General features: G+C 40.6%; 1 protein-coding gene across 15 annotated transcripts in view; it reads right to left on the minus strand.

The window, feature by feature from the left end:
- DCTN1-p150 (dynactin subunit 1) overlaps nt 1-23,402 on the minus strand; it is a 398,222-nt gene that overhangs the window by 323,284 nt on the left and 51,536 nt on the right. For all 15 annotated transcript variants that reach the window (XM_069328813.1, XM_069328823.1, XM_069328818.1 and 12 more), the window contains exons 3-4: nt 20,976-21,100; nt 12,573-12,718 (exon numbers count right to left, since the gene is read on the minus strand). In XM_069328813.1, coding sequence (XP_069184914.1) covers nt 12,573-12,718; nt 20,976-21,100 — 271 coding nt within the window. The remainder of the gene's footprint in view (nt 1-12,572; nt 12,719-20,975; nt 21,101-23,402) is intronic.

Genomic DNA, 23,402 nt, shown 5'->3' on the forward strand with positions numbered 1-23,402 from the left:
GAAGCCCAGGAAGGGTACTGCGAACCGGCACCCACGTCTACCAAACAAACTTCTAAAAGCTGAACCCCTGGGATGTGTCCACAATCGGAGGCCTAGCAGGGATTACCACCAACACACAGAAGGAAACACAACAACAAACAATATTAACAGAGACGAAACTTAAAGAAAATATTTTAAATGAGGTCATATTCCCAAGGGGCTATTCAGTTTGGAGACGTAACAGGAAAACTAGGAAGGGGGAGGAGTGGCTGTGCTGGTGAAAGAACACCTGAAGGTAAGAGAATTAATGTTTGAAAACCATCGAGATATTGACATAATGGCATTGCAGCTCTGGAATCAAGATAAGCTGATAATTTTAAATGCCTACAGCTCACCAGCAAGCATCACATGGAAAAAGGAAGAACTGGATGACAAACAAGAGAGCCTCATAATAGTCATGTGAGAGATTATGGTAAGAGCTGACAAAGATAAATCCCGATTGTTGGTACTAAGAACAAAGGACATTTGGACAGGCAGAATTGTAAACCTCATCTTGGAGACATTCATGTATCAACACGTCAAGCAGGCCACAAGAATGAGGGAAGGGGATGTTCCCTCAGTACTGGATCTAGTATTTACCAGTTAAGATGAAGAGGTATTTGACATCCAGTACCTCCCCTTCATTGGGAAAGAGTGATCATGTCCTCTTGGACATCAAATACACTGTGTGTTATAATCTAGAAGAGAATGGGGACAGTAAACAGTTGTTAATTCGATTTCAGGAGAGGACGCTATGGGGAATTCAGAAATTTTTTCTTGGGTATAATTGGACACACTTCTTGCTAGGCAAGGAAATAAATGAGATGTATGCCAAATTTTGCACAATATATGATGAAGGCACACAAACATTAATACCAAAACAGACATGCAGACCTACGAAATAGGGTTGGTTCAACAAAAATTGCGAGAGGGCCAGATATCGAAAGACACAAGCATGGAATCATTACAGAAAGAGGCCAAACCCTCAAACACACCAGCAATACAATGACGCAAGAAACAACTACACGTCAGTAAGGAGAGAGGCAGAGAGGAACTTTGAGAACAGAACAGCAGACAAATGTAAATCAGATCCAGGCCTTTTCCATAAATTTCATTAAAAGTAAGCTGCAGGTAAGGGATAATGTTCAGAGGTTGAAAATGGGGGACAGATACATGGAAAATGAAAAGGAAATGTGTGAAACATTACACGAAAAGTTCCAAAGTGTGTTTGTACAAAATGAGATCTTCAAAGAACCAGACACAATAAGAATTCCAGAGAACAACATAAAGCATATAGAGGTGTCTAGAGATGAAGTTGAAAATATGCTAGAGGAGCTAAGAACAAAGCAGTTGTTCCAGATGAAGTTTCACCATGGGTTCTGAGAGAATGTGCATCTGAGCTCAGCATTCCACTTCACCTGATCTTTCAGGCTTCCCTGTGTACAGGAATCGTAGCAGACGTGTGGAAACAGGCTAACATAGTTCCAATCTACAAAAGTGGCAGCAGGGAAGACCCCCTCAATTATAGACCTGTATCATTGACAAGTGTAATAGTGAAAGTATTGGAAAACTAATCAAAACTAAATGGGTTGAACATCTGGAGAGAAATGATACAATATCAGACAGACAGTATGGTTTTCAATCTGGAAGATCATGTGTAACGAATTTACTCAGTTTTTATGATCGAGCCACAGAGATTTTACAGGAAAAAGATGGTTGGGTTGACTGTATCTATCTGGACCTAAAAAAGGCTTTCAACAGAGTTCCATATAAGAGGTTGTTCTGGAAACTAGAAAATATTGGAGGGGTAACAGTTAAGCTTCTAACATAGACGAAAAATTTTCTGACTAATTGAAAAACGAGGGCAGTAATCAGAGGCAATGTATCGGACTGGAGAAATGTCGCAAGTTGAGTACCACAGGATTCAGTTCTTGCACCGGTGATGTTTATTGCCTACATAAATGATCAACCAGGTGGTATACAGAATTATATGAATATGTTTGCTGATGATGCTAAGATAATAGGAAGGATAAGAAACTTAGATGATTGTCATACCCTTCAAGATGACCTGGACAAAATAAGTATATGGAGCACCACTTGGCAAATTTAACTTAATGTGAATAAATGCCATGTTATGGAATGTCGAATAGGAGAACATAGACCCCACACAACCTATATATTATGTGAGAAATCTTTAAAGAATTCTGATAAAGAAAGAGATCTAGGGGTGGTTCTAGATAGAACACTATCACCTGAGGACCACATAAAGAACGTTGTGCGAGGAACCTATGCCTCGCTTTCTAACTTCAGAAATGCTTTTAAATACATGGATGGCGATATACTAACGAAATTGTTCACGACTTTTGTTAGGCCAAAGCTAGAATATGCAGCGGTTGTGTGGGGCCCATATCTTAAGAAGCACATCAACAAACTGGAAAAGATGCAAAGACATGCTACTAAGTTTAGTTAAGCGGTTCCCCCCCCCCACCTCACCTTGCCCGAAACACTATGCGTACTAGTGGCTCTAGGTATTGTATGTAATACCTCTATCTTTAAATCCAACAGAATGTTTGTACTTTAACTCTGCAACTATGTATGTACTTTTCCTAAATAAATTATTATTATTATTAAGTAGCTCCTAGAACTGAAGGGCAAGAGCTACGAGGAGAGGTTAGAGGCATTAAATATGCCAAAACTAGAGGACGGAAGAAAAAGAAGTGATATGATCACTACGTACAAAATAGTAACAGGAATTTATAAAATCGATAGGGAAGATTTCCTGAGACCTGGAACTTCAAAAACAAGAGGTCATAGATTTAAACTAGCTAAACACAGATGCCGAAGAAATATGAGAAAATTCACTTTCGCAAACAGAGTGGTAGACGGTTGGAACAAATTAGGTGAGAAGGTGGAGGAGGCCAAAACCGTCAGTAGTTTCAAAACATTATATGACAAAGAGTGCTGGGAGGACGGGACACCACGAACGTAGCTCTCATCCTGTAACTACACTTAGGTAATTTCACACCGTCCCCAACAAGAGAGAGGGGGAGAACAAGGCAGACCCCCTCAACAGGCAGGAACCAATAAAAACAAAAGAAAAACCCCGCAAGAGGACAACGTACCCAAGCAGAACAGAGTCGGTCACTATAATAGGTGAAACTATCTGTGTAGTACCCCGCACACCTATGAAATACTTCGGTAGTGATGAAAACTACCTCCTACCCAGAGACAAACAAGGGCAACAAAACACCAGATGACCACAAGGGCGGCCAAGTACCGAGCAGTAAAAGACATAGCGGAGGTAGATCCCAAGGTGACTTGTGGAAGGAGGGCCCCCAGCCCCAAGGGCAGTACTTACTGGGCACTTAGGGAAGGGAAACCTAGGCGAATGCAGCCTGAGTACTGTCTAATATTTCTCCTGGCTCACACACCACCTTTTGGAGACAGCCCACACCACAAGGCACAGAACTGAGACCAATCAGGAGTCAGAGGCACACTACTTCTCCAGAATCACATCAGCCAAGAACTGCCGGTTGGATCGCCGGCATGGAGGGTCTGGGGCTCGCCCATTCTGGGAAGGGAGAGGAAGGGGGGTGCATGCGTGCAGATTTGCACCCCCCCCCCCCTTCCCCCACCAAAGTTTGCTACTTTTCGTTTCGGGACTTCTGTCCACTCGATCGGCTTTCAGTAGCAGTAGTTTCACCAGAATATGGGTTTGCTTTGGGATACCTATCTTTCTGGGTGTCAGACCCATTTGATGGCAGACAAAGAATGCTCCCAACCACATGGGGGTTTCTATAGGCCATTGCTCCTCGCACCACTCTGAGGGGGAGCCAGGTTCTGGCTCGCGGTCCCCGGTAGGCAAGAAATCCATGCACATTGACTGATGCCATAAAGTTATATACATATCCATTCAGCCTGGATAGCTCCAAGGCACTGATGGGGCTCCCGCCCCCCCAAGAAAAAATATATAATACAAATATACAATAATATATACCTAAAGGCACATGTGCATAAATTTAATACGAAACATTTAAATTTCCCTGCAGTTGTAGTTCCTACAAATGATATAGTCCTCCACTACCTGGTCATGTTATGCCACAAGAAGATCACTACCCACCAGCACATCTAATAATATACACAACGTGCCGAAAACCATACATACTATTCCATTAATTATCACAAATCACCTAGAAAACAAAATTAATATTTTTTTTAGAATTGGCAAATAGAACACAAAAGAATATTTTTAAATCAATAATTAACAGAATACAGAGAGAAGAATATTTTTAAATTAATAATTAACAGAATACAGAGAGAAATCACATTATTGTGATATATCAATGAGAAAATGGGGTGCATCTGGGAATACCCAGTGCATAGGTTCGAATCCTCATCACGGCTCCTGTGGATTTTTCAATTAACAAAATTTTATTAAGTCCGTCACATACATATGAAAGGCATCTATAATATTTACATACATTATGTATATTTAGTGTTTCTTAAAAGCAACAGTACTGATTTTTTTTTTTCAGGATCCAAAATTACTGGAATGCCCATGTTGAATGTAATGAAACACCCCTTTCAGGGTGAGCCACGGTGACATCCAGGAGCTATGTTGCCACTCTAGCTTCTCAATACTTAGCCACATCAGACACATGAGTCTTATAGGCCTACTAGAGACCAGAGCCAGAACCTTACCTGAATCTTACCTGGCCCCCCTACAAAGAGGCACAGGGACTAGGGAATTGTTACAACCATCCTCACATGGAAAGCACCCAAAAAGCAGGCGAAACAATACAAAATTACTGCTTTTGTTCACAAAAACAAAGCACCAAAACAGTCAACAGACACCACAAAATGACTAAAAAGTTAAGAGGACACATGATCACCACTTAAAATTCTCCGAGGAACTGACAGAGTGAACAAAGACAAGCTATTTAGCATGGGTGGAACTTTATTAACACTATCGTGGGCGGTTTGGGCGCGCCGCAGACTATTACTTCTGCTCCCGACGGTGCGGGCGAGCGTGCTGTGACACCGAAATGTGTATACTCGTTTCAGTTTTCCCACTTTAATTCTCGCGCTACGTCATTCGTTTTAGTATCATTGTATTCGCAATATTATTCCCTACAGGGGTACTGTAACCACGTGATTATCCGGGATTCGAACATCCAGAAAACGCCCTTATACGGCCAAAATCATGACCGGATAAAGTTATTTCAATATCCAGCCAAAATGGCCATGGGAGCCGGATAAAAGCTGGTTGAGCCGGATAAAAACTCTGAGCAGCGAAACTTGCTGCCTTACACTATCCGGGCAGTCAGCCGGATAATCATTGAATTGTCCGGATATGAAAGCCATGGGGCGGGCAGTACTGTATTAATCCTTCAGGCTGTAGCTGGCTGGCTTGAGGCGCATGGTGGAGGAGGGGGTGGGGTGGGTGGTTGGTGTCGGGAGGGTGGGAGCGGAGTGACGGGAGGGACCACCTGGGTACAGGAATTACCATTAATTTTAGAACAATTCATCATAGCCTAAAACAAATGAAATACTAGTAATTATGTAATAACAATATATAATTTTCCTAAAAACAATATGCACAGGCTGAAGTTTCCTTCAAGAATATTGTGAGTTTTTTCCTCCTGGAGGCCTACGTAACGTGCTATAGCTGCCCCAAGTGGACCCGTCCAACACAGGTCAACCCATGTGCTCCCGTCCCTCATGTTATACCAAAGTGCTGCGCCATTAGTGAAATATTTTTTTTAAATAACTTTTTTATTTTCATAGTAACTTTGAACATTTTTGGCCAAGACTATGTCTGGTAGCAGCATCAATCGTTCTGGAGGTGTTAAGAGGAAGAAAGTTGTCCTAACAATTAAAGACAAGTTACATATTATACACCTCAACTAGTGAGGCGTTACAGGCAAGCCAAATGCCTGCAACAAGTGAGGTGTCACAGTAAACCCAAATGCTTTCAACCAGTGAGGCTTCAGAAGCTGGCAGTCAAAACTAACTTTGCTTAATTAACTGTACAGTAATTTTAAGTGTTAATTTTAGTGTTTGTTAGTATAGGTTACGTAAATTATTAAGAATTCTTAACTTCAAGATATGTGGCATCAATCAAGAAGACGAACACCAACAAAGTAAATAGAGGGTTCTAGTTGAATATTTAATAATTATATGTGGCAAGGCAATTCAAATTATGTTGTTTGTAGTATAAATATTGTTGGAAATGGTCACTTTTGGACTCAGAGGTGAAAAGTACCATTATCCAGAACACGTGATTATCCGGTTGAGGGTCCTTCCCATATAGTCCAGATAATTGAGAGGAGACAGTATATGCATATAAGGTCCAAAAGCCTGCCGTGACTCCCCACAGCAAAGCCTAAAGTCGGCAAAGTTACCCGTGAGCGCGCAAAATCAGTAAAATGTGTATACTCGTTTCAGTTTTCTCACCTTATTTCTCATGCTATGTCATTCGTTTTGGTATCAGTGTGTTCACAATAGACGTCTCTATAGGGGTGTATGCATATAAGGTCTAAAAGCCTGGCATGACTCCCCCACAGAAAAGCCTAAAGTCGACCAAGTTACCTGTGAACAAGCACCAATTGGCATACTTGCAAACTAATGTATATACTTGTTAAGTTTGATGTTTGATAACATAAATTTTTGTGTTATGTGTTTCATTTTGGTATCAAATTGTTCGCAAAATAAAGGCGCATATTTTAAAACTAGTCCCATAGTAATAGAACAATAAATGTAATTTTAGCAAATATTTTAAAATTTGGGCCAGAAAAGTATTTATCATCATTCCAGTGTTTTGACACTGACACTCGATCAATTTTCGCATCACGTCTTTCATTTTGGTATCAAATTGTTCGCAATATAAAGGTGCTTATTTTAAAACTTGTCTCATAATAATAGAACAATAAATGGAATTTTAACAAATATTTTAACTTTTGGACACTCTTGGAGGCTCATCACCACAAAATTATTTATATCTTTCCAGTGTTCTGAAATCAATTTTCATGTTACGTCTTTCATTTTGGTATCAAATTGTGCGCAACCTAAAGGCGCTCATTTTGAAACCACTCTCAGATTGATTGGATAAAATTTAAATTTTTAACAAATATTTTAATGTGTGACTCGACACAGAGTCACCAAGACGACTCAAGAGAAAACTGAGTGACTACAGGGGGAGGCAACGGAGTGCAATAGTGTTAATTAATAGGAATGTTATCCCCACAGATTTCAATCAGAAGATACAATTAACAATTTACTACAAAAACAAGAAATGGCCAACCTACTTAGAAGTCTCCAGACACCAAACAGAACGCCTTGAAAGAAACCAACGTCGTCTATGCCTTCACATGCCCACTTGGGGACTGTAAGCCCCAAAGAACTCAGTATATAGGCAAGACATCAACATCTCTTTCCAGACGATTAACAATGCATAAGTAACAGGGCTCCATCAAGGAACATATAATCTCTTCCCACAACCAGACCATCACCAGAGAAGTCTTAACAAACAACACAGAAATCATCGATAGATATAGCGATAGCAGGTGGCTTGACATCTGCAAGGCACTACACATCAAAAAATCAAAACCAGCAATCAACAGCCAATTAATGCACAACTATATTCTATATTCTACCCACTTCAAGACTCCGTACCAATATAGAAGCATCAAGAGGAAGTATGGGCCAATAGGCCCTTTGCAGTTACTTCCATTCTTCCCTCTCATTTATCCAATTAATACCCAATGTTCCGTGTTCTGCCTTGTGTTGGTCAAAAGTTTGTTTACCTCATCCAAAACTGTTGCAACATATCACCTCACCCAAATGCGAGTATATAAGACAAGCTGTTTAAGTGTTGGCATAAGTAAAAACTCTGTTTAATGTTTTCAAGTTACAGTTGTGTGTGTGTAAACTAAAGTCTTTGAAAATGTAATAAGTTATTACGAAACGTGTTCAAGCGTCGCGTCAGACTAGAAATAAAAATGAATTTTGGAGAATTGATTTTTCAATTACCATCGACAGTAAAAAGAAACATAAGAAATAAAGAAAATTCGTGTTAGAATTATTAATCTTACTTTTCGGTCATATTTAACAACATATGTTTACAAGAAAGACTGCTACCAAAATATACTAATATACTAATATACTAATATATATATATATATATATATATATATATATATATATATATATATATATATATATATATATATGTGTGTATATCACGAAAATAAACACATGATTAAGAATGTGACAATGTCAGACCACGGAGGGAAAATGAAACAGGAATTTCCTTAAGTACTTTCGTATATTAAATATTAAATACATCTTCAGAAGGTCCTTCTGAAGATGTATTTAATATACGAAAGTACTTAAGGAAATTCCTGTTTCATTTTCCCTCCATGGTCTGACATTGTCATATATATAAATATAAATATAAATATATATATATAAATATATATATATATATATATATATATATATATATATGTATATATATATATATATATATATATATACATATATATATATATATATATATATATATATATATATTATATATATATATATATATATATATATATATATATATATATATATATATATATATATATATATATATATATATATATATGTCGTACCTAGTAGCCAGAACGCACTTCTCAGCCTACTATGCAAGGCCCGATTTGCCTAATAAGCCAAGTTTTCATGAATTAATTGTTTTTCGACTACCTAACCTACATAACCTTACCTAACCTAACTTTTTCGACTACCAAACCTAACCTAACCTATAAAGATAGGTTAGGTTAGGTTAGGTAGGGTTGGTTAGGTTGGGTCATATATCTACGTTAATTTTAACTCCAATAAAAAAAAATTGACCTCATACAAAATGAAATGGGTAGCTTTATCATTTCATAAGAAAAAAATTAGAGAAAATATATTAATTCAGGAAAACTTGGCTTATTAGGCATATCGGGCCTTGCATAGTAGGCAGAGAAGTGCGTTCTGGCTACTAGGTACGACATACATACATACATACATATATACACATACATATATATACACACACACTGTATGCCAAATTTTTAAAACTATACGAGGAAGGCACACAAACATTCATACCAAAACAGAGATGCAGGACCAGAAAACAGGATTGGTTCGACAGAAATTGTGAGAGGGCAAGAGACCAAAAGACACAAAAATGGAATCAGTATAGGAAGAGGCCAAACCCCCAAACATACCAGCGATACAAAGATGTGAGAAACAATTATACAGCAGTAAGGAGAGAGGCAGAAAGAAATTTTGAAAAAGGGATAGCAGATAAATGTAAAACAGAACCGGGCCTATTCTACAAATTCATAAACAACAAATTGCAGGTAAAGGATAATATCCAGAGGTTGAAAATGGGAAACAGATTCACGGAAAATGAAAAGGAAATGTGTGAAACATTAAATGAAAAGTTCCAAAGTGTGTTTGTACAAAATGAAATCTTCAGAGAACCAGACACAATAAGAATTCCAGAGAACAACATAGAGCGGATAGATGTGTCTAGAGATGAAGTGGAAAATATGCTAAAGGAGCTCGGGAGGAACAAAGCAGCTGGCCCAGATGGCGTTTCACCATGGGTTCTGAGAGAATGTGCATCTGAGCTCAGCATTCCACTTCACCTGATCTTTCAGGCATCCCTGTGTACAGGAATCGTAGCAGACGTGTGGAAACAGGCTAACATAGTTCCAATCTACAAAAGTGGCAGCAGGGAAGACCCCCTCAATTATAGACCTGTATCATTGACAAGTGTAATAGTGAAAGTATTGGAAAAGCTAATCAAAACTAAATGGGTAGAACACCTGGAGAGAAATGATATAATATCAGACAGACAGTATGGTTTTCGATCAGGAAGATCCTGTGTATTGAATTTACTCAGTTTCTATGATCGGGCCACAGAGATATTACAGGAAAGAGATGGCTGGGTTGACTGCATCTATCTGGACCTAAAAAAGGCTTTCGACAGAGTTCCACATAAGAGGTTGTTCTGGAAACTGGAAAATATTGGAGGGGTGACAGGTAAGCTTCTATCATGGATGAAAAATTTTCTGACTGATAGAAAAATGAGGGCAGTAATCAGAGGCAATGTATCAGAATGGAGAAATGTCACAAGTGGAGTACCACAGGGTTCAGTTCTTGCACCAGTGATGTTTATTGTGTACATAAATGATCTACCAGTTGGTATACAGAATTATATGAACATGTTTGCTGATGATGCTAAGATAATAGGAAGGATAAGAAACTTAGATGATTGTCATGCCCTTCAAGAAGACCTGGACAAAATAAGTACATGGAGCGCCACTTGGCAAATGGAAATTAATGTTAATAAATGCCATGTTATGGAATGTGGAATAGGAGAACATAGACCCCTCACATATATTATGTGAGAAATCTTTAAAGAATTCTGATAAAGAAAGAGATCTAGGGGTGGCTCTAGATAGAAAACTATCACCTGAGGACCACATAAAGAATATTGTGCGAGGAGCCTATGCCACACTTTCTAACTTCAGAATTGCTTTTAAATACATGGATGGCGATATACTAAAGAAATTGTTCACGACTTTTGTTAGGCCAAAGCTAGAATATGCAGCAGTTGTGTGGTGCCCATATCTTAAGAAGCACATCAACAAACTGGAAAAGGTGCAAAGACATGCTACTAAGTGGCTCCCAGAACTGAAGGGCAAGAGCTACGATGAGAGGTTAGAGGCATTAAATATGCCAAAACTAGAAGACAGAAGAAAAAGAGGTGATATGATTACTACATACAAAATAGTAACTGGAATTGATAAAATCGATAGGGAAGATTTCTTGAGACTTGGAACGTTAAGAACAAGAGGTCATAGATATAAACTAGCTAAACACAGATGCCGAAGAAATACAGTATAAGAAAATTCACTTTCGCAAACAGAGTGGTAGACGGTTGGAACAAATTAGGTGAGAAGGTGGTGGAGGCCAAGACCGTCAGTTGTTTCAGAGCGTTATATGAGAAAGAGTGCTGGGAAGACGGGACACCACGAGCGTAGCTCTCATCCTGTAACTACACTTAGGTAATTACACTTAGGTAATTACACAGTGGGGCCTTAATTTACGATGGTAATCCGTTCCCAGAGACGTATATTGTAAGTCAATATATCGCAAGTTGAGAAGATTTTTCCCATAAGAAATAAAGGGAAATGAATTAATCCCTTCCTGACTCCCCAAAAAATTAACTTCAAAGTAAATTTTATACCTAATTCACCCAAATCTTCACTACAAAAGTATGTACAAGTTATTACTTACCTTTACTGATGACTCCTGTTGGCATATGGAAGATAGTGAGGATGGAGAAGGAGAGGTTTGAAAGTCCCCTTCCATTATAACATCAGGCAGTGATGATTTCTCTGGGATACACTCTCTCCTACATTTTACCTGCATAGTACTAGGACCTGGTTGTGGTTCACTGCTAGTTTGTCTCACTAAAAATTTGTCTAGCGACACTTGTTTTTCCCTTCGCTTTAACATTTGTCTGTAGTGATGCATCACATTGTCATTGAAAAGGTTAAGGCAACGGCCTGCTGTAGCTTGATTTGGGTGAGTCGTTTCAGCAAAACTTTACAGTTCTTCCCATGCTGCACACATGTTCTTAATTTTTGAGGAAGGGATATTCTGTACTGCCTCTATGGTCATCCTCACATGTGTTTTCATATGTTGAACCTTACTACCAACTTTCTTGGGACCCATGGCATGATATATAATAATCAGTTTATGGTCAAAAAGCAAAAAATCACCAACAAAATTGAATTTCGTATAAGTGTGATTGTCACTAAGCGGGCGGCTCTAGTAAACTGAGGCAGGTCGGGTCCGCACGACCGCGAACCATGTGCTCAGTCGACCCGAGCGTGTGTATATATACATGTGTATAAAATAATAGTGTGTATATATGTATATATATACACACACACACACACAGTATATATAAATAAATAAGATGTAAAGTAACAGGCTGAGAATTTTCCCTGCCCATTGCTCATAGTAAGCCTTACCCACTACTTTTCCCTGGAACACGATCAGCCAATCAGTTAACAACGAAGAACCCAGTTACTGCTGGGTGAACAGAGGCAAACAATTAAGGATTACCACCTAGTCAGTCAGAACAGGACTTGAACACAGACCAAATCTCTTGCAAAGTGCAGGGCGAATGTGTTTCCACGGCAACCCCAAGGACTGCAGTATTGAAAATGCTTGATGTAAATTTTTAACAGATCTCCTTATTTAAATAATGAAGAAACCATGCTTTTGGCTTCCAATGATCCAAACCTATTTGTTCTCAATACATATTTTAAGATACTGTTGATACAGTATTTTCCTTAAAGCTCCATTGATTTTGTCTTGACAATATTTTCTGCAATAAATGTTTACAAACAAGCTTACACAGTGCATGAACAAAATAGACTTGTACTGTTTTCCATTAACAGAAAATTCATCTCTTTAAACAGGAACTATGATCTTACCTGGACTTGGGTTTGTCACTAGCAGGGGTGGTTGCTGTAGAGGAGGCAGAGGGCGTGGTGGCCGATGAACCTTCCTCTCCGTCCTCTTCCGAGTCCAGCACAATCAGCTGACTTTGGCGCACAAATATACCACACCCGTCGTCACACTGCCAAAACATCAACATGAAAACTTACTTTTTTTGTAAATAATTTATACAAACTACAGTTCGTTGTCTCACAATTTGCTAGATTATATAGAGAGAGAAGCAAAATTAGACCAATATTCGTTAATTCCTGGTACTGCACTGCTATTAATACAGTACAGTGGTACCTCGGAATACGAGTGTACCTGAATACGAGTTTTTCGGAATACGAGCAGGATTTCCTCGGAAAATGTGCCTCGGAAGGCGAGAGTTACCTCAGAATCTGAGTTTGTTGATACGCGTACAGGCCAAACTAGCACGTGGTGGTACGGCGATCGTAGCCCCTCACCCCTCAGTTTACCAGTGCCTGGCGTCCAGTGACTATCCCACCTCAATTCTTCACCCGGATTTTCAATGTTTTGTTGGATTTTTGGTCATTTGACCATAAAAGTTGTTATTATATATCACACCAAGGGTCCCAAGAAAGCCTGTGGTAAGGATCAAGGCAAGAAAGCACATGTGAGGATGACAATAGAGGAAAAACAAGAGATCATTCGGAAGCATGAAAATGGTACATGTGTTGTTGAACTTTGTAGGCAGTACAACAAAGCCAAGTCAACGATATGCACTATACTTAGCAAGTAAAACGACATTATGAGTGCTAAAGTGGCAAAAGGCATAAGAACGATCACGAAACAAAGACCACAAATACTTGAAGAAGTGGAAAAGTTGTTATTAATTTGGATACACAACAAGGAGTTAGCGGGTGATAGTGTTTCAGAGGCCATCATTTGTGAGAAAGCCAGGGTATCGCACGAAGACCTTGTAAAAAAAAAACCTGGAACGAGTGCAGATACGATAGACTTTAAGGCAAGCAGGGGATGGTTTGAAAAATTTAGAAAAAGAAGTGGTATCCATTGTGTCATTGTGTCATAGTGTCATCCATATCCACCACACATCTCCTCCTCCCCCCTCCTCACCATCTTCCACACGCCTACAGCATTCATCAGCAAGGGTAAGTAATAACTTGAACATAGTTTTGTAGGTTTATTTAGATGAATTAGGTATAAAATTTAGTTTGAAGTGAGGTTTTTGGGGTAGTCAGGAACGGATTAATTCATTTCCCATTATTTCTTATGGGGAAATTAGCTTTGGATTACGAGTTTTCGGAATACAAGCTGTATCCAGGAACGGATTAAACTCTTAAACAGAGGTACCACTGTAGTAGAATGGATGCTAAATTAAAATTGCAAAACACAGCAAGCCAAACACAAGTATCCAATCACGTTTGTTCAGTTACTGAGCACTTTCACATTTATACATGATTTAAATGTATGACCTAGACATAATTCCAAAGATGGTTTTATTAGTGATGGAATCAACATGTTGGTTATAACTGTACTCTATTTTTATTATGGTTCATAAACATTACAAGCTAGTCTAAGCATTTCCATCTGTGCTTGTTGTCTGATTCAATTTGTCAAGCTTCTTATTTATTTATCTTGGAAAGCCCAAGTGCTATAATTAGGCGGGAAGAGAAACGAACATCTGATCCACATGGCATTTAGTCAACAGACGAAGAAGTCACACCGGGTATGGGTGCCATCTTACCTTGAGGTTATCGTGAGATGATTTCGGGGCTTAGCGTCCCGGTGGCGTGGTCCTCGACCAGGCCTCCTTTTTTGTTACACGCCCCGAGGAAGCAGCTCGTAGCAGCTGTCTAACTACCAGGTACCTATTTACTGCTAGATAACAGGGGCATCAGGGTGAAAGATACTTGTTGCACATTTGTCTCCGCCTCCACCGGGGATCGAACCCAGAACCTCAGGACTACGAATCTGAAGCGCTGTCCACTCAGCTGTCAGGGGCCATGAATATAAACATTTCATACCTTATAGACAAATGAGCATTGGCTTTTAACATTATGAACCTACCTTACCTTGAGGTTACCTTGAGGTGCTTCCGGGGCTTAGCGTCCCCGCGGCCCGGTCGTCGACCAGGCCTCCTGGTCGACATTTTCATCCTTCCGAATGATCTCTTGTTTTTCCTCTATTGTCATTCTCACATGCGATTTTTTGCCTTACCACTGGCTTTCTTGGGACCCATTGTGAGATATATAATAACAACTTTCATGATCAAATGCCCAAATATCCAACAAAACACTGTAAATCCTGGTGAAGAATTCAGGCGGAATAGTCACTGGGCGCGAGGCACTGGTAAACTGAGGGGCGCTCGCCGTGCCACCACGTGGTAGGTCGGCCCATACGCATATCAACACTCTCGTATCCTGAGGCAACACTCGTATCCCGATGTAAATTTTCCGAGCAAATCCTGCTTGTACAGTATCCACTCAATTTAACGGCCTCTTTTATACCGATCTGCCGGTATTAACGACCGGTTTGGGAGACCGGTATCTGGAGCCTGCTATACGGGTCTGCGGTCGATATTACCGACGGTCGGTATTGGGTTTGTTGTGGCATCAGCGTCCCCTCACATGGCGACCAGGCCACCGACCTGGATCGTCCAGAGTCATATATTACATCTTAATTTTCTTTTAAAATGATTCACTTTAACCCTTAACATGCTCGGGGTCTAATATCCTGCTATCCACACAGGCGCATGTCATTTTGAAAAAAAAAAAAAATTTTTTTTTTTTGCTAATCTGTTAAGTTCTGTTCACTGATCACGGGAAAAATAAAAAAAAAATTCTATTGTACTTACTTTTGTTGCAATAGAGCCGAGAAGCTCTGCGATGACGTCACAATCTGCATGGTCGCTCATGCAGTACACGCCCGGGAGATGTTGCGCGCGGTCCTCAAACAGCCAGAGTTGCCACAAATATATTTTCGCGCTATTTATTTACAATGTCTAAGCGCATTTTATCTAATTTTTTTTCACTAATTGTGTTTCAAATACTGTTTGAACATATTTTGTATCAATAATTGTTGCATATTTGAGTATACACAGGCGCACACAAATGTTTTCAATTACGGCAATATAATATGTCATTACAGTCTATTATATTATATGTTCTGCTTATATGTTTACATATTTACACACTCGCACACGCTATACACACTTTGAAGCACACTTAGAAGATTTCTAGACTGTGGTAGTCATTGAAGCAGTCGACAGCACATAATGGGATACCACACGTTTCACACCATGTTTGCACAAGCTTCCGTTTCTTGTCTCTACGTGTCGTTGTTTTACACACCAAGCAATCACGTTGGGCTATTGCACGCTTCACACCAGGTGGCAAATACTTAAGTTTGTGTGCTAGGAAGCCTTCAGTGTGAGCGAGGCGTGGAGTACCAGCATGCTGCAACAGTGGATTTATGATGGGCCGCTGAATACCTGGGACATCTTTTGCAAACTTTCCTAATAACTGTATTGCAGCATCAAATACAAAGTCACGGAAAGTGGGCTTACGTCCAGTTCTCACAAGGTACATGTTGAAACAGTTCAGCATGCTCATGTCCACAAGATGGAAGAACACTTTTTTCGTCCACCTACATGTCTTCCGCACACACTCTGCAGTGCCAATCATCATGTCTGATTTATCAATCAACCGCATGTTGATATTATAGTCTAAAACACAGTCTGGCTTATATAGTGGTGCGTTTGTTTTATGGCTCACTTTCCCACTGTTCACCATTGTTCCATCATGAATTGTTGTCAACAAGTTCACCTCTCTTTTGTCTTTCCACCGAACTGACAGAATGTTATCACTTTTCCTTCTCTGACACTCACCAACTGCAATGTCCGTTGTCAAACACAGGCATTTCCCTTCGTTGTGGCTTTACTGTACCAACCAATCCGGTTCTATTTTCTAGCAAGAACCGAGCTAGCAAGGGACTTGTATAGTAATTATCTGTGTATAAAATGTGTCCCTTGTTCATCCACGGAGCCATGATGGTCTTCACTACACTCCCCGAGAATCCATGTTCGTCGTTACCGGGAATGTCTACATCACTAGCCGAGTACAGAATCATGTGTAACACGTATCCTGTCTCACAATCACAAAGAACAAAAAATTTCAGGCCAAATCGGTTTCGTTTTGAGGGAATGTACTGTTTGAATGGAACACGTCCCTTGAAAAGTATGAGAGATTCATCAACCACCAGCTTCTGTGCTGGTACGTAAAAATCTCTGAATTTTCCAATAACATCGTTCATGTAGTGCCTCACTCGCCACAGTCTATCATCAGGTGTTCGGTCCTGAACACTTCCAAAATGTAGACACCTGAGGAGTATCTGAAACCTGTCTCGTGACATATATTTCCCGAATAAAGGTGTTGGTATTGTCTTGTCCTTGCTCCAATAGTCATTTATTGCATGTTTGTGACAGTGCTTCATCAACAGAGTGCCAAAAACACATACATTTCCGCCACTGTGGTATTTTTCCAACGCTGCAGTCGTGAAAATTCTGTGATTTCCCTCTCAATCAGGTAAGCAGCATGCAGGTTCGTTTGGTGTACAATGTATTCCATGAGTGGTTCATCATAGAATGCTGTAAAATATTCCATCTCAGCCATGTCCTCACCTTGGTTAGGGAAAAGGTTTGTAATCCCTACATCTTTATCGTCAAAGTGAGGAATATTAGGAATAAAATCGTCACCATCACTCCACTCAAGTACACCAGGCGTCCTGCGAGATGCAGAGGAAAGACGGCGAGGAAGCGATGCATACCGGCGACCAGGAGCTGAATACCGTCTGCGAGAAGCACGGCGGCTACGTGCACGTGAGGTGGGTGCACGTGAACACGAGGGTCTTGGTCCCTCATGTGGTGCCATGTGGTGGCGCTTGGCTGGGCGAGATGCTGCTGACGCGACAATTTCTCGCCCAGTTACACCACTGGTACCAGCCACAGGCTCAATAAAACTTTGATCTGAGTCACTAAACCCAGAAAAGGAGTCACCTCCCTCTGACTCGTCACCCTCAAACAGAAAATATCCACAGGAACTGTGAGGTCGTGGTAGAATTGGGGTAGAAAATGGGCGAGGAGGCATGGGAGAGCGTATAGGCCTCGCCATGGCATGGCGGTCATTTTCACTTTCACTGCTGCTGCTACTATCTCCCGACAACTGTGTATAATCCTCATCGTTGTCTGAATCGTCAAACACACTTTCTTCACCTTCAGAGAATAATTCGTGGGCTATTTGCTCTGGGGTGAGGGACTGAGTGATGCGTGCTCGTGAGGCGTTTGACCGTGCGCTCGCCATGGTGACTCTCGCTAAACTGAGGCCTCCCATGCCATCGGAGCGTGAGCTGGATTTTTTTTCAAAATGGCCGCTGTTTACTAGAGCCCCTGGGCAGCGTATGGCCATTCAAATCGTGCGCGGTACCCATACACTTCATATGAAGTGAAGCGCAGTTGACTGGTAAAACGATTTACACTTCATATGAAGTGATGCGCACTTTAAGGGTTAATGAAGAAAATTGTAAATTATTATTAATAAAATATTTTGAAACAGTTTTTATTAAGCAAAAGTCTTTGTTTTCTTATTAAATACCTTTTATAGTATAGGCACTAGGTATTTTTTTTCCCACGGACCTAGAATGTACTCCGCCGGGCCATGTGTTCCCATTGTTTACTGTGAACTCGCGCGGCTAGCTTCAATTGTGAAGGATACTACTGTACTGTAATTGTGATCTTCTTTTTAATTTACAAAATGCCAAAAGTTACCCAAAGGAAGCGCCTGACGGTTGCACAGAAGCTGGAGTTAATTAAGAAACTTGATAAAGGATATTCTCATGCACGAGCAGCAGCAGAGTTTAACATCGGGAAAAGTACAGTAAGTGACATCAAGAAACAGAAGGATACTCTATTAAAATATGTGAGCACAACAGAGTGTGCTACTTCTGGTGCTGCATGTTCGAGAAAAACAGTAAAGTCTGGTCAGTATCCACAATTGGATGCTGCAGTGTATAAGTGGTTTATTCAGCACCGCACAATTGGCATGGCAATAAGATTTGAAGAGCTTAAAGTTGCAGCAAGTAAACTTGCCATTCAATTAGGTATAAAAGATTTCAATGCAAGTGATGGGTGAACTGCCTCCAAACTGCCTCCCGGCGGATTGGCGCAAACTGTCCCAGCAAAGCAGATGACGCAAAAGCAGCCTAGACAAAAACCCCAGCTAAGGGCCCTCCACCTAGCACCCCCACATCCACTCAAAGCCAATCCGAAGACAGCTCTAGAAGACAAAAGAAATGCAAGACAGAGGCCAAATGACAGTAAGTCCAAAGTCATCGGCCACTAAAGCAGACGAAAGAAGATATCTGAGCATGCAGTTTCATCAGATCAACTACCAGAGGAAGTGCAAAGGCGAATCGCACTCATTGAGAAACTCCAGAGCTTCCACAAGAACACCTGCAACACCATGAAACCTCCCACCACTGAAGCACACGGGTATGACAAAAACTACCTGCTTGATACCTGCTTAATGGGGTTCTGAGAGTTCTTTTACTCTCCAAGCCCAGCCCAAGGCCAGGCTTGACTTGTGAGAGTTTGGTCCACTTGGCTATTGCTTGCAGCGGCCCGCAGGCCCACATATCCACCACAGCCCGGTTGGTCCGGCACTACTTGGAGAAAATGATCTAGTTTTCTCTTGAAGATGTCCACAGTTGTTCCGGCAATATTCTGGCCATGCCAAGCCCCCAAGAGAAAAGAAGAAACAGTCTGCCAGGCAGGAAGGCTGAAGCACAGAACCTATCCAATATGGGGAAAAGGAGCTGAACTCAAAGGAAGCCTGATCGCTCTCCGAGGCATAAGCCAGGTCCCGCAGGAGATAAGTACTGAAAGCCTCCAGAACCTCTGCAGTGGAAATCAGAGAAAACCTCTGGAAGAGGTTCCTGGGGAGGAACCCCACCCAAGACAAACTCAGAAAGGGAAGGAGGGAACAAAAACCCCCCTCCTTGCAGAAGACGCCCCTGTGCGGAGGGCACAAGGACCAGAGCAGGATCAAAAGGAATCCAAAAGCTCCATGTGGACTCCCCTCAAGCCCCGGAAACCATCTACAAAGGCCCCTCAGCATCGCCCACCACCACAGAAGGAAAGGCAGAGTCCAAGGTAAAGGTTTTGTAGAAGGAAGTCTGCCGGGACGACTCGGATGTCTAGACGGGAAAGAGAGGCTCAATCACCTCCGCGCCCGCATTGGAAGGGGCAGCCCCCGAAGCCACCTGAGCCTTACCCAAATTTAAACTCTGCACCGACCCCGAAACCCCCACTGATGATTGGGAGCCGGAAGCGGGGAAAGAGCAGCCGGATGAACCACACCGCACTGAGGAGGAGGAGGAGGAGGAGGAGGAGGAGGAGGAGGAGGAGGAGGAGGATGAGGAGGAGGAGGAGGATGAGGAGGAGGATGAGGATGAGGAGGAGGAGGAGGAGGAGGAGGAGGAGGAGGAGGGAGGCGCGGACTGAACCAAGGCCGAAACGACCAACTCCCTCAAATCCGAGTCCAGAAAACCCAAGTGGGGAAGCTATGGGGCCTCCAGCCAGGTAACCAACCTATCTTATTGCAACAAAGAAAACTGATCATGCAACGCAGTTACTGCCTGATCCCTGAGATCATCAGATAAGGGATGAGTAAAGTGGAGCACAAGTAGGGAATAATTCATGCAAGACTCCAAATTGTAGGTGTCCCCGACCCAACAGGCAGCATGACGGAGACAGTACAGATGATTGTACTGTACCTAATGAAATGCTCGTCGCCCCTGAGGCAGTGGTAAGATGACATACTTTAAATGTAAAGTGTTCATGGGCCATTGCTCCCTTCACCTCTCTGAGGGGGGCCAGGTTCTGGCTTATGGTCCCTGGTGGGCTTACAAAGAACTCTGCAAATGATGACACTCAAGTAGTATGGCACTTGATAAGTGATCAGGGAGACAACGGGGCTCCCCACAAAATACTTTAAAAACACTCAGCAAAATATATAGGAAAACTAAAGAATATGGCATATAATACAGTGTATTGTAATATCACACAATAGCATATAAATAACTACAGCCTGGCTGGACTGGGTATTCCAATTTGTAGCCTTAACCACTCTCCAAATACTTTTCTGCTATGACATATATACATTAAAGTAGTTATAAAACCATTACACACTAGACAAAAGCAAGCAGGCAATAAATCACAATAATGTGACTAAATATTAGACACCCAACCCGCGCATCTAAAAATAAAGGAAGTGACGCTGTTTCGCTCAATCGTGGACTATTGTCATCACTTCCTTTTCAGATGTGTGGATTGAGTGTCAAACAAAAGTTGTTTGACAAACCTGGAAGTAAGATTTGCCCTGCACTGATCCGTTGTTCTTGCCCTTCTTCTCATCAAGGATAACACCAATCCACTTCCCTTGGGAGAAATGTGTGCTACCCACATAAGCAACTGTTCCAAGCGTATCTGTTAGCAAGCGAGAAAAAAATCAAACAAACAGCACAGATGCACAAGAAAAGAAACCCCTTTTATCGGTATCTTTTTAAATTTCTAAGAATCTAAAAATGTGATGAGACTATCTGACTGACTTAAGCTGTGACAGGATAAGTTCCTGAAAGCTACACTTGCATCACAAGAATGGGGGTTAACATTGCTTTTTAACTTCAGTTAAGTGGGATTAAATTTAATTATATAAAAAGGGATCAGAACCCCAAACCTGAGGTACAATAATGATTAAGACATTAAAGATAAATCTAGCAGACAAAAGCTGAAGTACAGGAACACATTTCAAGCCACTGGACTTTGGAGTGCATATGAAAGAATACATGTAATTACTAATTTGATATTACCTACTTATTTTGACTGAGCTATGCTCACAGGGTCCTGTGTTCCATATATATTTTATCTTTAATAGTTTTATAACTTTTAATGTGCATTGCACACAACTGTATTCAAACCCTCCATTTATTGGGAAATAAAAAAAGCTCCTCCCATGATTATTTCTTACATCTTCTCTTCTGTATTTTATGACTACTATATAACCTATAGTTCCACTTACTCCTGCTTTCAACATTTTTTCTTTGCTATCTCATTTTCTTTTACAGGCTTCTACTTCTGTTACTTTTGGTATATCCAAAGATCATTTTGTTGCAAAACATTTGGGCATATAGGATTTTCTTAATCTATTATGTGCCTTTATTAGAGAGAATTATATTACAGTTGCATGCTCCAGTTCAGTCTCCTCCATAACATGTTACAAACTTGTCAATATAATAATTTCTTCAACATTTCTCTATCCATGTATAGTACATAAAGTCTATTTAAAAAGATATAAAAAATACACAAAATTAAATCTTTAACATTTACATTATATTCTGATACTCAAGAATTGCTCAATCACCTGTAGTTCTTATTTTGGAAAATTTCTTTAAAATTTTGCTGCAGTCTGAAGAAGAAAATATTCTCATTCTGCCCTATCTCTATTATGTGTCAATTGTTTAATATTGCATTCCCTTAACCACCGTGCTGCGCTGAGTTTATTGTGAAATTCCCCCAGTGTGCATGAAATAAAGTGTTCGTAAAATGATAAATTCCTTTCCCTAAACCTTTCCCTAAATTCCTTTCCTTTCCCTATGTAAAAATAAATACCAAATTCCATTTACTTTGGCCGTGGGGACGTGAACAAGGTGCACTGTGACGTCATCAGGGCCTGGTCGCCCATGCGTGAATCGCCCAGACATGGTCACGTGGGCCATTCAAGCACCGGGTGTTACCACAAATATATTTTCAATGATTTGTTTTATGTATTTCCAATGCAGTTTTATTTGTTGTTGTTTTTTATCATATATGATGCATATTTGTGTCCTTTACAATATGTATACAGTAGAATGTTCATAATGTTCCATGGTACTGTCATACATGTGTCAGTAATGTGTCCACAATAAATATTTACTGTCGCAATATTACCCATTAAAAATTCACTAAAATTACAATATGCACAGTTTCACACACTATTTACACAGTAACACATTGTATTACACACTTAGTACTTCAGAAGCGAGTAATAATCAACGAAGTAGTCCATGGTACACAGCGCGACTTCGCTCTCGTTCCACCTGGTACAGATAAATTTTGCTTCCTGTTTCTTTATTCTGTGTACTTGCAAATAATGCACTCACTTACACCCTAGGCTTTAGTACTTGTAGGTTGTATGTAGCCACGCTTGTAAAGCATAAGGTAGTATTGAAAAGATTATAGGAAAAGATCAATTTGTAAGGTAATCTTGAAAAGATCGCTTTGTATGGTCCCACACAGGAAGAGATTCAGCTTGCCTCAAAGAGTGTCCGTCAGTTAGGAAGAGATTCAGGTATTCTTGAAAATATCAATGAAAACCACCACCATGGAAGTCGCTAACACTGTTCATCTATGCTACTTGTATCAGATGCATCATCACTGAACGCAGAAAACGATTCATCCATGTATAATCTAAATAAATTGGAGATAGCATAGGATTGTAAGGGTGAAGCTCAGAGCTACAACTGGATATGCTCGCTGCACTCATAGGTGCTGTATCACTTGCATCCGACCTTTGTGTTAAGTCCTTATTACGCCTAGCTTCACCAATATTATGTTCTTCAAACAATAAGGTTTGAATTTCACCGACAGAGCGTTATCTTTCAACACCGCGTCAGAAAAGTGTTTAGTGGAGTGGAAAAAAAAGTGGAGCCAGAGGAACGTGCGCCACCCATGGTTGCTCATTCAATACTAA

The sequence above is a fragment of the Procambarus clarkii genome, chromosome 22, assembly GCF_040958095.1.
Source record: "Procambarus clarkii isolate CNS0578487 chromosome 22, FALCON_Pclarkii_2.0, whole genome shotgun sequence".
Classification (NCBI taxonomy): domain Eukaryota; kingdom Metazoa; phylum Arthropoda; class Malacostraca; order Decapoda; family Cambaridae; genus Procambarus; species Procambarus clarkii.